The sequence below is a fragment of the Platichthys flesus genome, chromosome 4, assembly GCF_949316205.1.
Source record: "Platichthys flesus chromosome 4, fPlaFle2.1, whole genome shotgun sequence".
In the NCBI taxonomy this organism is placed as follows: domain Eukaryota; kingdom Metazoa; phylum Chordata; class Actinopteri; order Pleuronectiformes; family Pleuronectidae; genus Platichthys; species Platichthys flesus.
Window position 1 is genome coordinate 19,782,996 of NC_084948.1, and position 14,678 is coordinate 19,797,673.

The 14,678-nt window shown below is 42.0% G+C and overlaps 3 protein-coding genes across 3 annotated transcripts; all 3 read left to right on the forward strand.

Moving 5' to 3' along the window:
• Nucleotides 1–800: 800 nt before the first annotated feature.
• Nucleotides 801–3,659, forward strand: LOC133951744 (extracellular calcium-sensing receptor-like). The gene is made up of 5 exons (XM_062385870.1): nt 801–1,052; nt 1,243–2,017; nt 2,131–2,381; nt 2,490–2,613; nt 2,746–3,659. Exons 1-5 carry the CDS (start codon nt 801–803, stop codon nt 3,657–3,659), a joined length of 2,316 nt encoding a protein of 771 aa, XP_062241854.1.
• Nucleotides 3,660–5,248: 1,589 nt separating this feature from the next.
• LOC133951839 (extracellular calcium-sensing receptor-like) lies at nt 5,249–9,043 on the forward strand. Its single transcript, XM_062386041.1, has 6 exons — nt 5,249–5,442; nt 5,791–6,088; nt 6,224–7,009; nt 7,112–7,339; nt 7,434–7,557; nt 8,136–9,043. Exons 1-6 carry the CDS (start codon nt 5,354–5,356, stop codon nt 9,041–9,043), a joined length of 2,433 nt encoding a protein of 810 aa, XP_062242025.1. The 5' UTR covers nt 5,249–5,353.
• Nucleotides 9,044–9,779: 736 nt separating this feature from the next.
• Nucleotides 9,780–12,919, forward strand: LOC133951834 (extracellular calcium-sensing receptor-like). Its single transcript, XM_062386035.1, has 6 exons — nt 9,780–9,916; nt 10,036–10,324; nt 10,502–11,314; nt 11,395–11,622; nt 11,749–11,875; nt 12,000–12,919. Exons 2-6 carry the CDS (start codon nt 10,070–10,072, stop codon nt 12,917–12,919), a joined length of 2,343 nt encoding a protein of 780 aa, XP_062242019.1. The 5' UTR covers nt 9,780–9,916; nt 10,036–10,069.
• Nucleotides 12,920–14,678: the final 1,759 nt, after the last annotated feature.

The window sequence follows — 14,678 nt, forward strand, 5'->3', positions numbered from 1 at the left end:
AGATTCACTGCACTACATGTTGAAAACTGCATTTGTAAGTAAAAATAGGATGTGTAGAAAATAAAGTCTAGCAGCTATAAAACTTTTAGCCTCCTTTGTGATAATTTTGCTTATTTTAAAGAGAACGCTTTCTTCTGAATACGTAAGTCACCAAGAAAATTATTCCTTGCAGTTAATGATTAGGCTAGAATGATCAAATTAAAAATACAATACATAACAACACTTCAGACATCCCCAGAGACATGTGCAGATTTCTGATTGTGAGATGGTTATGCAAAAAATGAAAATAAGACAAACAAAGGTGTTAGGCCTTCTAACAGGTCAACATATCTATCATTCACACCATGAGTGCTGTCATTGGAGGAGAGGAACAGTCCCTGAGGATTTGTGTTGAAAGAAAAAAACTTATAAAATACTCAGAGTCGGTGGTTTGATCTGGGAGACTTGGGTGGTAAATACTGTGGTGAGGCATGATGCTGCTGATGGCAGATCTGCTGTTTGTTTCCCTTCTGGCTGTCAGTGGAGAGAAGCCTGTGTGTCAAACATACGGGACAAAAGAACTGTCTCAGTTTTCTAAGGAGGGGGACATCAGCATTGGAGGCATTTTCTCCTTCCACCAGAACCCAGTCAGTGTCAGTCCAGAACTACAAGTCAACTCAGGAACGATCCGGTGTGAAGGGTAAGGCTGCTCCAGAGTGTGATGTACTTTAATGTGTGTTTAACAGACATTGATTTTGACAAATTGGACGATCTCTCCTGTTCTCAGACTGGACCCGGGTGAGCTCCAGTATGCCTACACTATGATGTTTGCCATAGAGGAGATCAACAACAGCTCAGAGCTGCTGCCGGGCGTGACACTGGGCTACAGAATCTTTGACTCCTGCCCCAGTATCCCTCTGTCCATCAAAGCGTCACTGAACCTGATGAATAGGTACGAGAGTGGGGAAGGCAGATGTAACAAACTCTCCAATGTGCATGCTGTCATAGGGGAAACCACATCCACCTCCACAATAGGTATCGCACGCACCATGGGACCCTTTCATATACCTGTGGTGAGTGTTAGGGGGGCTGCACGCCTTCTACAAACAATAATGTCAAGTGAATATGTGTTGTTAAATTAGGAGTTATATAATATTTGAAAATGCTTCATTACATGTGCAATTCCTATCAGGTATTCTTGACCTAATGATTTACAGAAATGTGTTGACAACTTGCAATTTCTCTGTGTCACTTGTGTTTCAGATCAGTCATTCAGCCACTTGTGCATGTCTTAGTAACAGGAGAGATTATCCTTCCTTCTTCAGAACCATACCCAGTGACATTTACCAGAGCAAAGCATTGGCAAAGCTGATGAAACAGTTTGGCTGGACCTGGGTTGGAGCTATAAGAACCAACAGTGACTATGGAAATGGTGGCATGGCCACATTTCTGGAAGCAGCTGAAAAGGAAGGTGTGTGTGTTGAGTATTCTGTTGCTATTTATAGGACCGACCCCAGAAAGTGGTTCTTGGAGGTGGTTGACATTATCAAGAAATCCACCTCTAAGGTAATAGTGGCATTTGCAGACGGCACAGACCTTGACATCCTTATCAAAGAGCTTCATGCTCAGAATGTGACAGGCCTGCAGTGGGTGGGCAGCGAGGGCTGGATCACCTATCGCTACATTGCCTCTCCAGTGAACTACGCTGTGGTCCAGGGGGCTGTGGGCTTCGCGGCACTCAACGCTCACATCCCCGGACTGCAGGAGTTCCTGTCAAGCACCAGACCCTCCACCACACCAGGCAACAGGGGACTGGTGGAGTTGTGGGAGATGGTGTTCAGTTGCACCTTGACTCCCCAAGCAGAGGCTCACAGTCAAGGTTCAGAGGCAGCCTGCTCGGGCACGGAGTCCCTGCGGAACACAAACACGCGCTTCACAGATGTTTCAGATGCCAGTCTGATGAATAATGTTTACAAGGCCACATACGCTGTCGGTCATGCACTGCACATGCTGTTTACATGCACAGATGGACGGGGGCCTTTTGAGAATAACACTTGTGCTGACAAGGAAAATATTCAGACCTGGCAGGTAATCACATCAAACAATATTCCACCCTTAAAACTACTGTGTTGTAAATCGTGCAGTTAAATAACCTCACTGTGCCTCTGCAGGTTCTGCATTATCTGACCCAGGTGAATTTCACCACTAAGATCGGTGAAAATGTCTTCTTTGATGAGCTGGGCGACCCTGTGGCACGCTACGCGCTGGTCAACTGGCAGATGGATAAGACAGGTAACATACTCTTTGAGACCATCGGCTTCTACGATGCCTCCCGACCTGAGGGTGAACAGTTTGAGATGAAAAGAGACGTGAAGGCCATCTGGGCAGGCGAGAACCTTGAGGTATAGGTTCATGAATAATAAGTAGTTAGTAGAGGTCATTCATTACCGTAATAACATGATTATAAGTCTTAGAGTTACAATAGTTCTGATGATGTCACTGTGATGCAGGTGCCGAGGTCCATCTGCAGTGAGAGCTGTGTGCCGGGGACCCGCCGCGCGTTTGTCAAGGGCAAACCCATCTGCTGTTTTGATTGCATCATCTGTGCTGACGGGAAGTTCAGCAACAGGACAAGTGAGACAGCAGGATTCCTAGCCTTTACTCTAGCGCTCGCCATGTTTCTGTTGGGCAAAATCCCTGCCAGCACTTTGCTGGTCTACCTGAAGATGTGCGTGCTCTACAGCCTAAACGTATTTATGCTTTCAGATGCAGTCAAATGTGACAAATGTCCCCCTGACTACAAGTCCAACGTGGAGAGGAACAGCTGTGACCTAAAGGCCATTGAGTTCCTCACATTCAGGGAACTGATGGGTATTCTGCTTGTCAGCTTCTCTGTCTTTGGTGCCTGCCTGGCAATGACTATAGCCCTGATATTTTTCTACTTCAGGCAAACTCCAATTGTCAGGGCCAACAACTCGGAGCTGAGCTTCCTGCTGCTCTTCTCCCTGACCCTGTGCTTCCTGTGCTCCCTCACCTTCATCGGCCGGCCCTCCGAGTGGTCCTGCATGCTGCGACACACTGCGTTCGGCATCACCTTCGTCCTCTGCATCTCTTGTGTCCTCGGGAAAACTATAGTGGTGTTAATGGCCTTTAAAGCAACTCTTCCAGGCAGAAATGTTATCAAGTGGTTCGGGCCTGCACAGCAGAGGATCAGCGTTCTGGCGTTCACTCTGATACAGGTTGTGATTTGCATTCTTTGGCTGACAATGAATCCTCCATTTCCTTTTAAGAATATGTATCTCTACGAGGACAGAATCATATTAGAGTGTGCGCTAGGATCAGCTGTCGGCTTCTGGGCTGTGTTGGGATACATCGGACTCTTAGCCATGTTGTGTTTTGTTCTCGCTTTTTTGGCTCGAAAGCTTCCCAATAATTTCAACGAGGCTAAATTGATCACCTTCAGCATGTTGATATTCTGCGCAGTCTGGATCACATTCATCCCGGCTTATGTCAGCTCTCCTGGGAAGTTCACTGTGGCTGTGGAGATATTTGCCATCCTGGCTTCAAGTTATGGAATGCTGTTTTGCATTTTCTTACCAAAGTGCTACATCATTTTATTAAAACCTGAGGAAAATACAAGGAAACATTTGATGGGTAAATTTACCTCAAGATCTCTTTAAGTTTTCTGTATGACAACAATAACAATATATTTATCATAATTTTTCTGCGTTTCTTCGTAGTTTATAAATGAATCATATATATTATAATGTTATTATATTATACAGATACATTTACAGCTCACACAGTAATTATAAGAAATTACTTATGCTCTTTCAATTAAATGTAAAAAGTAAGTTGTAGTTTTGCACAAAAATTTTACTCAAGTGACATGAGCTAAACTTAATATATATTTAAACACAAACAAGACCTGGAGAGTGGCACTGAAATGGTTTCGAGTGACTTTCGTGGAAATGTTCCTTTGTCTTTGCACCTCCTATATGTATATGAATATTTACAATTATGGGTGTGTTATTAAAATGTAATAAAACTCAAATGTTACACAAAATATGCACTGTTTTTGTGTGGCCCTTTACTGCCATGAACATTTATTTTTCTTAACCCCTTGTTATGAGATTTCATAAATCATATGAAACACAAAGCTGTACATATAACAGACACATGATAAGTTCACAATGTGTCAGTCCCTGTGATTGTTTTATGATTTAAAGTATCAACAAGCACAAACCCTCAATTAAATATCAACACAAAGTAAAAACTTTTAGATTCAATGAGTTCTCGTTGTTGGCCCAAATGTCAGTTTGGGTCAAGCCAGTGCGGCCCCCATGTACATCTGCTAACGTATGAACTGTTACACATGCAGTCATGAATAATTACTTTATGTCTTGTATTGTTAATAAATAAACTATAAACTTCATGACTTAACCTCACTCTTGCATTAGATATGATGTGACTCAAATTTGAAATATGGTCTGGGGAGACTCTGAGGAGAAGGGGCAACGCCCTGTGCACAGCTGGCTTAAGAAAATAAAAAATACAAATAAATGTTTTCAATTCGGGCACAGATGTATTTAGTCAGAGGAGCCATTACTACAGCTGGTGAGTGCAGGAGAGTAATTGCAACTAACCAGCAGATGGCGACGTCCAAAACCGAGATTAAAATTAAATTGAATATTAGACATTACTAGTTGTTGTGTATGTTATCCCCCCTCCCCCCCCTGTGATTGCGTACATGAATAACAGGTAAGATGATTTTGTATGTTACACTTCGCCAACTGCTTCTGTTGATGGAGACCGAATATTTGTTATAATGAAGCTATTATAAAGTTATAAGAAGGAGCCTCTCTGAAGTCATTTGTTATCATCTTTATATAGTTACCTTTATCTTTCTGTTTGATGCAAATGTATTACTTATCACATTATATTAAAACAAAGTTTATTTTTTTTAATGGGGGGGGTTTGCACTTATGTGAATGATCTTATCTGAAATACACACTCGTAAAAATATATTTAAAAGGGGCTATAACCCTAAACTCTTCTCGTCTTTTGGCACCTCCCTCCTCTTGCCCCACCTCACAGAGCAGTGAATCGTCACTGTTCGGGTAAAATTTTATATGACGCTCATAAATGTATAAATACCAGTGCAAAGCCTCTGATTTAAACTGTTCCACATGTGATGCCATCAAGTGGTTAATTTCTCTAAGGCAGAAGAATGACGTCCATTCAGAGGTGGCCAGAACAAGGGTGGGCACTTTTACAGCTGCTGCTGGTGGCGTCTTTCTCTCAGGCTGAGGAGCCGCACTGCAGGCGGAGGGGGGATCCTGAGAACCCTCCACTGTCTCAGGATGGGGACATTATGTTGGGGGGAATCTTCTCTTTCCACAGCAGCTGGAAAGACAGAGAGGAAACCTACACTCACAAACCACTGCCACTGGAGTGCACCAGGTAAATTATTCAGTAGAAATCTATAATATGGAAAATATCTACTGGATGAAATCGATAGAGATAGAAAACAGGTTAAAACAAATATAATCTAACTAAGAAAATTAAAATTATGTTGTGTGCATTGATACCATCAGAGTCTTTCATTTAAACTGCTGTGAGAAAATACAATTGTTTAAGTTTAAAAAAATTAACCGACACAAAAATGAATTGAGTTTGTTCAACTTATAGTCAGCAAGTTATATTCACACAATTCCTAATTAGAGTTTGAGGAAAAACACTCCAACTGTGAAGTTGTCCATGCATTTTATTCAGGGAAGTGTTACTATATCTATAACTGTTTGCATTAAGTTTGAATTTCAGAGGTTTCCAGTTTGCCCAGGCTATGCTTTTTGCCATCGAGGAGATTAATAACACCACAAATTTACTGCCTGGCGTCTCTCTGGGATATAAAATGTACGATGCCTGTGGCTCCATCGCCAGAAGTGTGAGGGTTGCTCTGGCCTTGGCTAACGGTAACGATGTTGTATCTGCCCCCTCCGCCACGCCGTGTACCAAACCTGCACAGGTGCAGGCCATCATGGGAGAAACCTCCTCCTCTCCGTGCATGGCTATAGCTACTGTCATCGGGCCATTTCATATCCCACTGGTGGGTATGTTTCCTAAATGTATAATGCTTGTGACCTTTTTATAATTTTTTTCGCTGCTTAGAGTAAATTAGGAGAGACATTTTTTAAAATATTTTACATCTTTATCTTTAGAGGTACTTTCTCTCTTTTTTTAGATCAGCCACTTCGCCACCTGCGCTTGTCTCAGTGACAAAACCAAATACCCGTCCTTCCTCAGAACAATACCCAGTGACTACTACCAGAGCAGAGCCCTGGCCCAGCTGGTCAAGCACTTTGGTTGGAGTTGGGTTGGAGCCATTAGAACCAATGATGATTACGGAAATAACGGCATGGCTACGTTCACAGAAACTGCCCAACAGCTGGGCATCTGTCTGGAGTACTCCGTGTCTTTCTTCAGAACAGACCCGCCCGACAAAATACTAAAGATAATCAACGTCATCAAGGCTTCCACCTCCAAGGTGATTATTGCTTTTCTCTCTCACTTGGAAATGGATGTTCTTATACATGAGCTATCCCACCACAACCTGACTGGTTACCAGTGGGTGGGCAGCGAGGGCTGGATCTTTGATTATCAGACTGCAGAAGTGAATGGGCATCACATCCTGGACGGGGCCATAGGCCTGTCCATCCCCAAAGCACATGTCAGGGGCATGAGAGAGTTCATACTGAATGTGAAGCCACTCAATTCTTCCGGTAATGAAATGTTTACAGAGTTCTGGGAGGGTTTATTCAGCTGTAAGTTCAAACAGACCACAGTGATGCAGAGAGAATGTACTGGGGGTGAAGATCTGACCCAAGTGCACAACAGCTTCACTGACATGTCTCTCATGCCGATATTTAACAATGTCTACAAAGGAGTTTATGCTGTGGCTCATGCACTTCATAGCATTCTTGGCTGTAATGAAACATGTAACGACAAAGTGCAGCTCAATCCATTGACGGTGAGTTCTTACACAAGAGATAACACGTCCACAGTTTCTTGTAAGCAGGCTCTCTGTGATGGACTTAGAGGATGTCCTTTAACTATGATCTGTCTTCTTTAGATTTTACAGCGCATAAGAGGGATTCAGTTCAAAACCAAGGAAGGAGACAAGGTTTACTTTAATGAAGATGGCGACCCAGCAGCAGAGTATGAAATCATAAACTGGCAGCGAGCAGAAAGCGGCTTTGTGGAGTTTGTCACAGTCGGTCTTTATGATGCGTCCCTACCTGCTGACAAACAGCTGAATCTGCATAATACGTCTTTAGTCTGGGCACAGAACTCAAAACAAGTCAGTATATACCTGCAGTATAATTGTGTAGTTGCACCAAAATGAATACAACTGAATGCACGTGTATTTCCTCAAAGTCGTTTTCTTCATGCAGGTGCCTGTGTCAGTTTGCAGTGAGAATTGTCCCCTGGGAACCAGGAAGGTTCTTCAGAAAGGAAAACCTGTCTGCTGCTTTGACTGTATTAGATGTGCGGTGGGAGAAATAAGCAACATCACAGGTCTAGTGATATAAATTTTATATTTGAGTGGTCATCTAGACTAGAAAAGCGCTATGTAAATACAAAACCATTTACCATTACCATTAACCATAAATCTGTTTTTTAATGTCCAACTCAGGTAAGGTTTCCTGAGGGGGGAAATTTGTAGTTTCTCTATTACAAATAAATGAACAAATGATTTGTGAATTAAACATATCAAACAAAGCGAAGTGTCATAAATCACCTAAATATATTGTATGCAGTTATAACTTAAAGTCAAATTTGAAGACCCCATGTGAAAAGTGAATTAACAAAGTTATACCAATATGAATTATGCAGTAATAAGCCTGAAGCCTGCGAATAATCTAGCATATCTGCACATCTCCTTTTGGTTAGATGTCTGTTGCAATCACAAGATGAATGTCTTTTTGATTCTAAAAAATTAAATACAATAGTAAATATCATGATTTATTGAAAAAACAGTTGCTATAAGTGGCCAATGTCAGGGACATAGTGTAGACTTATTGTAGATGCTATAAAAGAACAATGAAATTAAACTAATCTACTCTGCGAGTCACACCTGCTGTAATACTTTTCAGATTCTGTCTCCTGTGTGCGGTGCCATCCTGAATTCTGGTCGAATGAGGGAAGAGACGCCTGTGTGAAAAAAGAGGCAGAGTTTCTTTCCTACAAAGAAGTTATGGGAGCACTGCTCACCGCGGCGTCCCTGTTTGGAACATGTATGACCGCAGTCGTGACACTCATCTTTTTCAGAAACAGGAAAACTCCCATCGTCAGGGCAAACAACTCCGAGCTGAGCTTCCTGCTGCTCTTCTCCCTGACTCTGTGCTTCCTGTGCTCCCTGAGCTTCATCGACCGGCCCTCTGAGTGGTCCTGCATGCTGCGACACACGGCGTTCGGCATCACCTTCGTCCTCTGCATCTCTTGTGTCCTCGGGAAAACTATGGTGGTGTTAATGGCCTTCAGGGCGAGACTTCCAGGCAGAAATGTGATGAAATGGTTCGGTCCTGCACAGCAGAGGCTCAGTGTTCTAGGGTTCACTCTCATACAGGTTATAATATGCATCTTATGGCTGACAATCTCTCCTCCTTTCCCGTTCAAGAACTTTAAAGAATTCAAGGACAAAATCATCCTGGAGTGCGCGCTGGGCTCAGCTGTAGGATTCTGGGCCGTACTCGGGTATATCGGGATTCTGGCCATTTTGTGTTTCATTCTTGCTTTTCTGGCGCGGAAATTACCCGATAACTTTAACGAAGCCAAATTCATCACCTTCAGCATGTTGATATTCTGCACAGTCTGGATCACTTTTATTCCAGCCTATGTCAGCTCTCCTGGGAAGTTCAGTGTAGCAGTGGAAATCTTTGCTATTTTGGCCTCAAGTTTTGGACTCCTCATTTGTATTTTTATTCCAAAATGTTATATTATCTTATATAAACCGGAGAGGAATACAAAGAAGAATATTATGGGGAAAGTGGCACTAAAATAGATAGAATGGCACATAGTAAAGCACCTCACTCCAACAAGACCCAATTGTCCCCTTAAATCTATCAAGCAGAAGTCATAGATATCAGTTTTCTTAATATGCATGATTTATTTTTTATCAAGATTCATAAATCCTTCCCTGGTAAAACTGAAAAAAAAAAAACCATCTGGCAATGTTAAGAAAGTATGTATCCACACCAACATCTAATTAGTTCTTTCTTGACCCATACAGCATGATTTCACCAAGTTTCGTATAAATCCATTTGATAGTTTTAGGTTTATCCAGCTCACAAACAAACAAAAGCAACAAACTAAATATGGTCGCAATATGTTCTCATGCCATCATTGTTTCTACATTATAACTTTTAAATAAACAGCTCTATTCTGTATTCTATACTGTACTGTATATCATTTAATGTGCCGCATTTGATTCAGTGTAACATAGTAAGTATAACTAAATGCTGAAGCCTGATACATAATACCATTGCCGATTTCCCAAAGTTTAATTCAGTCTGCAAAGTGAAATCAAAATAATAAAATCCAGTTTCACTGACAAAAGCATCCTTGGCTTTACTTGTTTGGTTTCATCTCCTGAGGCTTGAGTACAACCCCTCCTTGTTGTTGAAGGTGTATAAAGCCCCGCTACGAGACGCAGGGCCGGGTTACCAATAACCACTATGCCTTTATTGAGGCTGCTCCTCTCGGTTCTGCTGATTGGGTATGGAGCCGCCGTGTGCCGCCTGCAAGGCTCCGCACAACCTCCTGAACTGGCCAAGGATGGCGACCTTGTTCTGGGAGGCATCTTTTCTTTTCGCACAGGGCAGGATTATGTGACTAACACATTTCAGACAGTTCCAGATGTACGAAAGTGCAAAAAGTATGTATTCTGTGCCCTGTATAGTATATTTCCAAAGTGTCTGTGTATGTTTGCCTCTGTATTTGAGACTGTAACACACTGATCAATTATTTCACGTCATTTCTTTCTCACCACCTCAGCTTCAATCTCAGAGAATTCAAATTTGCTCAAGCGATGATCTTTGCTATAAATGAGATCAACAGAAATCCTGATATGTTGCCGAACGTCACGCTCGGCTACAGGATCTATGGTGACTGTGGGACCATGGACATACTGAGAGCTGCACTGGCACTGGTGAGCGGAGTGAAGGAGGAAGTCAGGGACAACAACTGCACTAAAGTGGAGACGGTGCAGGCTATACTGGGACATTCAGGATCCGGACCAACTATCGCATTTCAAAATGTGGTTGGAAGGTTTCATATTCCTGTGGTAAGTAAAATAAAATAGATGCATTATGTCATATGTTAAATTCTGTTAATTGGGCTGCTGTAAACTTACTCTGGTCTGCAAATGTATATCTATAGAATTTATTTAAATGGTGATTTTGCCAAATCATTAAATGTTAATGGGTATCTTCCAGTGACATGTTTCTGTTTTTCACTACAGATCAGCCACTTTGCCACCTGCGGCTGTCTGAGCAACAGAAAACAATATCCCACCTTCTTTCGAACGATTCCCAGCGACTACTACCAGAGCAGAGCCCTGGCAAAGCTGGTCAGGCTCTTCAGCTGGAACTGGATCGGGGCTATAGCTGTTAATAACGATTATGGCAGCAATGGCATTAATGCATTTATCCAAAGTGCACAAGAATATGGCGTCTGCATTGAGTATTCTGAATCATTCTCATCGTCAGGGCCTCCTGAAAACCTGCAGAGAATAATAACGATCATTAAGCACGCCACCTCCAGAGTTATTGTAGCGTTCATGTCTCACAGAGAAATGAACCTGTTGGCAGCAGAGTTGTACAGGCAGAACATCACAGGGCTGCAGTTTGTCGGCAGCGACGCCTGGATCACAGATCACTCTCTGACAGACAGCGAGGGGCACAGCATCCTGGAGGGTTCACTGGGCTTTGTCGCCAGCCGAGCTGAGATCCCCGGGCTGGAGGAGCACCTGAGGCGGCTCCACCCCTCACAGTTCCCCCACAGTCAGTTTGTCAGGGATTTCTGGGAAGAGACGTTCGACTGCTGTCTGAACGAAAGTGCAGACACACAGAGAAAGCCATGCAGCGGCTCTGAGAACCTGCAAAACGTAGAATCACAATTCACTGATGTGTCCGAGCTGAGATTCACTAACAATGTGTACAAGTCAGTTTATGCAGCAGCTCACGCTCTCGACAACCTGATTAAATGTGAGGACGGTAAAGGACCCTTTGCCTCTGGGAGCTGTGCTGATCCCAAACACATTCAGCCTTGGCAGGTGAGAAAGCTCAGCTCTGAGTGTCGGTGTGATAACAGCAGGAATCTGTCTTTTAATCTCTGTATAATTTCTTAATAAAGGTCTTGCAGTATCTCAGCACTGTGAATTTCATCACCGGTGAGGGGGAGAGAGTTTATTTTGACAAAAATGGAGACTCACCGGCAAGATATGAACTCATTAATTTACAAACGGCAAACAAAGGAACTATGAAAGGAGTCACAGTTGGCCTTTATGATGCTTCTCTTCCAGAGAATCATCAGTTCATAATGAATAACGTCCCAGTTGCCTGGGGAAACGGGCTCACAGAGGTAAAGAGGAAACTGAGGGTTGGACTCTTTAACTGTGTCCTGATTTTCTGAAAACTGCTCCAAAACCTAAAATTGGATTTATAAGTTGATTTTCTTATATTTCTGATGTGAACTCTGACTGTGTAGGAGGCGCCTGTGTCAGTGTGCAGTGAGCGTTGTCTCCAGGGAACTCGTAAGGTCCTCCAAAAAGGACGACCAGTCTGCTGCTATGATTGCATACCCTGTCCTGCAGGAGAGATCAGTAATTCAACAGGTAAATGCAGTGGGCCACTGCAGACAAAACATCTGTATTTGCTGAGAAAGAGACACAAAAAAATACAATTTCATGACTAATGACTGTTAAAACACATTTCTCTGCATTGTTTTTCATTTTGCAGATTCAATAGACTGTGTGAAATGCCCACCAGAGTATTGGTCCAACGGCCAAAGAGATGCCTGCATCCCCAAAACAATAGAATTCTTGGCATATGATGAAATCCTGGGAAAACTGTTGGCCGCATTTTCATTACTGGGACTTTTTTTAACAATGATCACGACACTTGTCTTCTACTGCCACATAGAAACCCCACTAGTACGAGCCAACAACTCGGAGCTGAGCTTCCTGCTGCTCTTCTCCCTGACTCTGTGCTTCCTGTGCTCACTCACCTTCATCGGCCGGCCCTCTGAGTGGTCCTGCATGCTGCGACACACGGCGTTCGGCGTCACCTTCGTCCTCTGCATCTCTTGTGTCCTTGGGAAAACTATAGTGGTGTTAATGGCCTTCAGGGCGACACTTCCAGGCAGAAATATGATGAAATGGTTCGGTCCTGCACAGCAGAGGATCAGTGTTCTGGTGTTCACTCTGATACAAGTCCTTATTTGCATTCTCTGGCTGACAATCAATCCTCCGTTTCCTTTTAAGAATATGTATCTCTACGAGGACAGAATCATATTAGAGTGTGCGCTGGGATCAGTTGTCGGCTTCTGGGCTGTGTTGGGATACATCGGACTCTTAGCCATGTTGTGTTTTGTTCTAGCTTTTTTGGCTCGAAAGCTTCCAAATAATTTCAACGAGGCTAAATTGATCACCTTCAGCATGTTGATTTTCTGTGCAGTCTGGATCACATTCATCCCGGCATACGTCAGCTCTCCTGGGAAGTTCACTGTGGCTGTTGAGATATTTGCCATCCTGGCCTCCAGCTTCGGACTCCTCTTCTGCATTTTCCTACCAAAATGCTTCATAATCCTGTTTAGACCTGAGCAGAACACCAAGAAACACATCATGGGAAAGACATCAAATAATGATATACATTATTGATCTATGATTTATTTAAGTATTTATGTATAGATTTTTTTAAGTGTTTTCATTTCTTGCAGTTTTTGTCTTCATACCAAAGTGTAATAAATATTTAACCTTGATTGATTCTGGAGATTTTCCACAAATTTTTATTCCAACGAAGGTAAAAAAGGGGAGGCACCTCCAACAATAAGACTATATGTGTACAATAATAATAATAACAATAGAGTTATTTTCCCAATTCTTTACATCTAAACACAAGTTGTGTTTACAGTGTGAGAAATATAGGCAAGTATATATATAAACAGTATATATATATATATATTTATTTATTACAGTCTGCAACTTAAGAGACATTTTATTAACCTAATAAAATCCTTATTGCCAGACGATAAAATGCTCTTGAGCTTGACTGTGAAAACAAGTCAAACTCTAATAAAATATAAACCTTTAAATGTCAATTTGACTTTCGTTCCCACACATGCACCAGACTAAATGAACAAACTCAGAAACACACTCAAGATCTCCCCTGAACAAATAGAGGAATTTCATACAACAGATAAACTGACTGAGACAGGATAAATATGAGAATAAAATAATAAAAACATTCTCAAACAAACAAAACAAACAGGAAATTTAAATACATGCTTGGAGTGAATGACCCAGAGCAAAGATGTTGTACTACATTTCCCTGATTAACACTGCTGCACCTCTTCTTAGGTTGTACAATCTGACATCCGAAGAGAATTTGAGAACCTAAAGTTCAACAATAGTTAATTTACAGGGGAGGGGAAGGGGAAATAAACGATTAGAGCTTTTTACTTGGGATTCCAGGATGTATGTACAGTTCCCACTATAGAAGAAAAAGAGTGACTGCAGTACATCATGGCCAGAATTAGGGTTAATGTGAGGGCAAGAGATAGGATGCTGAGAATATGATTATGTTGGGTTGATAATGACTTTAATGTTTGGGAATGTAGTTTTGAATCAGGTCAGAATTCACCATTTTGCAATCACACTCTTACATGAAAGCCACAACTGCTACAAACATATCACCACACGAAATGACCCCAATGATCCCTAGTTCAGAACAAATACTCACAAAGGAAATGTGGAACTGATAAACTTTACTATGGCACTAATAACATAAGTTTCTGGTTATTTGCAATACAGCATAAGGCCTCCAGAGGCAGAATTCCCCTGACATGGGGAAACAAATTTTGACAGACACTGTTACAAGTTCACACAAACAATGATGCAATTCGACAAAAACAAGTCTTACACATGTACACAAAAAACAAAGTTGAAAAAACACATCAGAATGAGTCGAGTCCTCATCTGTTGTGCACCTGCCTTTAATACCCGGGAGTTTGGCTCCTGTGAGAAAACATAGGAGCCGCTGGGCTCTGTAATGCAAACACAACAGATTGCTTCATCAGGAACAACAGGTGTCTTGTTTCCTCAACCAGAAAAAACAGGTGCTTCATTAACGAACACCTTTGTCACAACACGTAAACGTTCAATTTAAATTGATTAAGGGTTTGTTGTGATCTCTCTGATGGCCTCTTTATTTGTTTTTCTCATCTCTGACCTCAGGATGATCTCTACAATTCTTTGGCCTGTTAGTTTTTATAATTTAAAACAAGTTAACATATTAATTCAAGGACTTTTATATGGTAGCTATTGTTTCTGATTATGCTTTAGAAAGACAACATGAGGAGAGCATGGAGGCTAGAAATCTCCATTGTGTTTCACTGTGAGTTCATATTGAAAGTTGCAA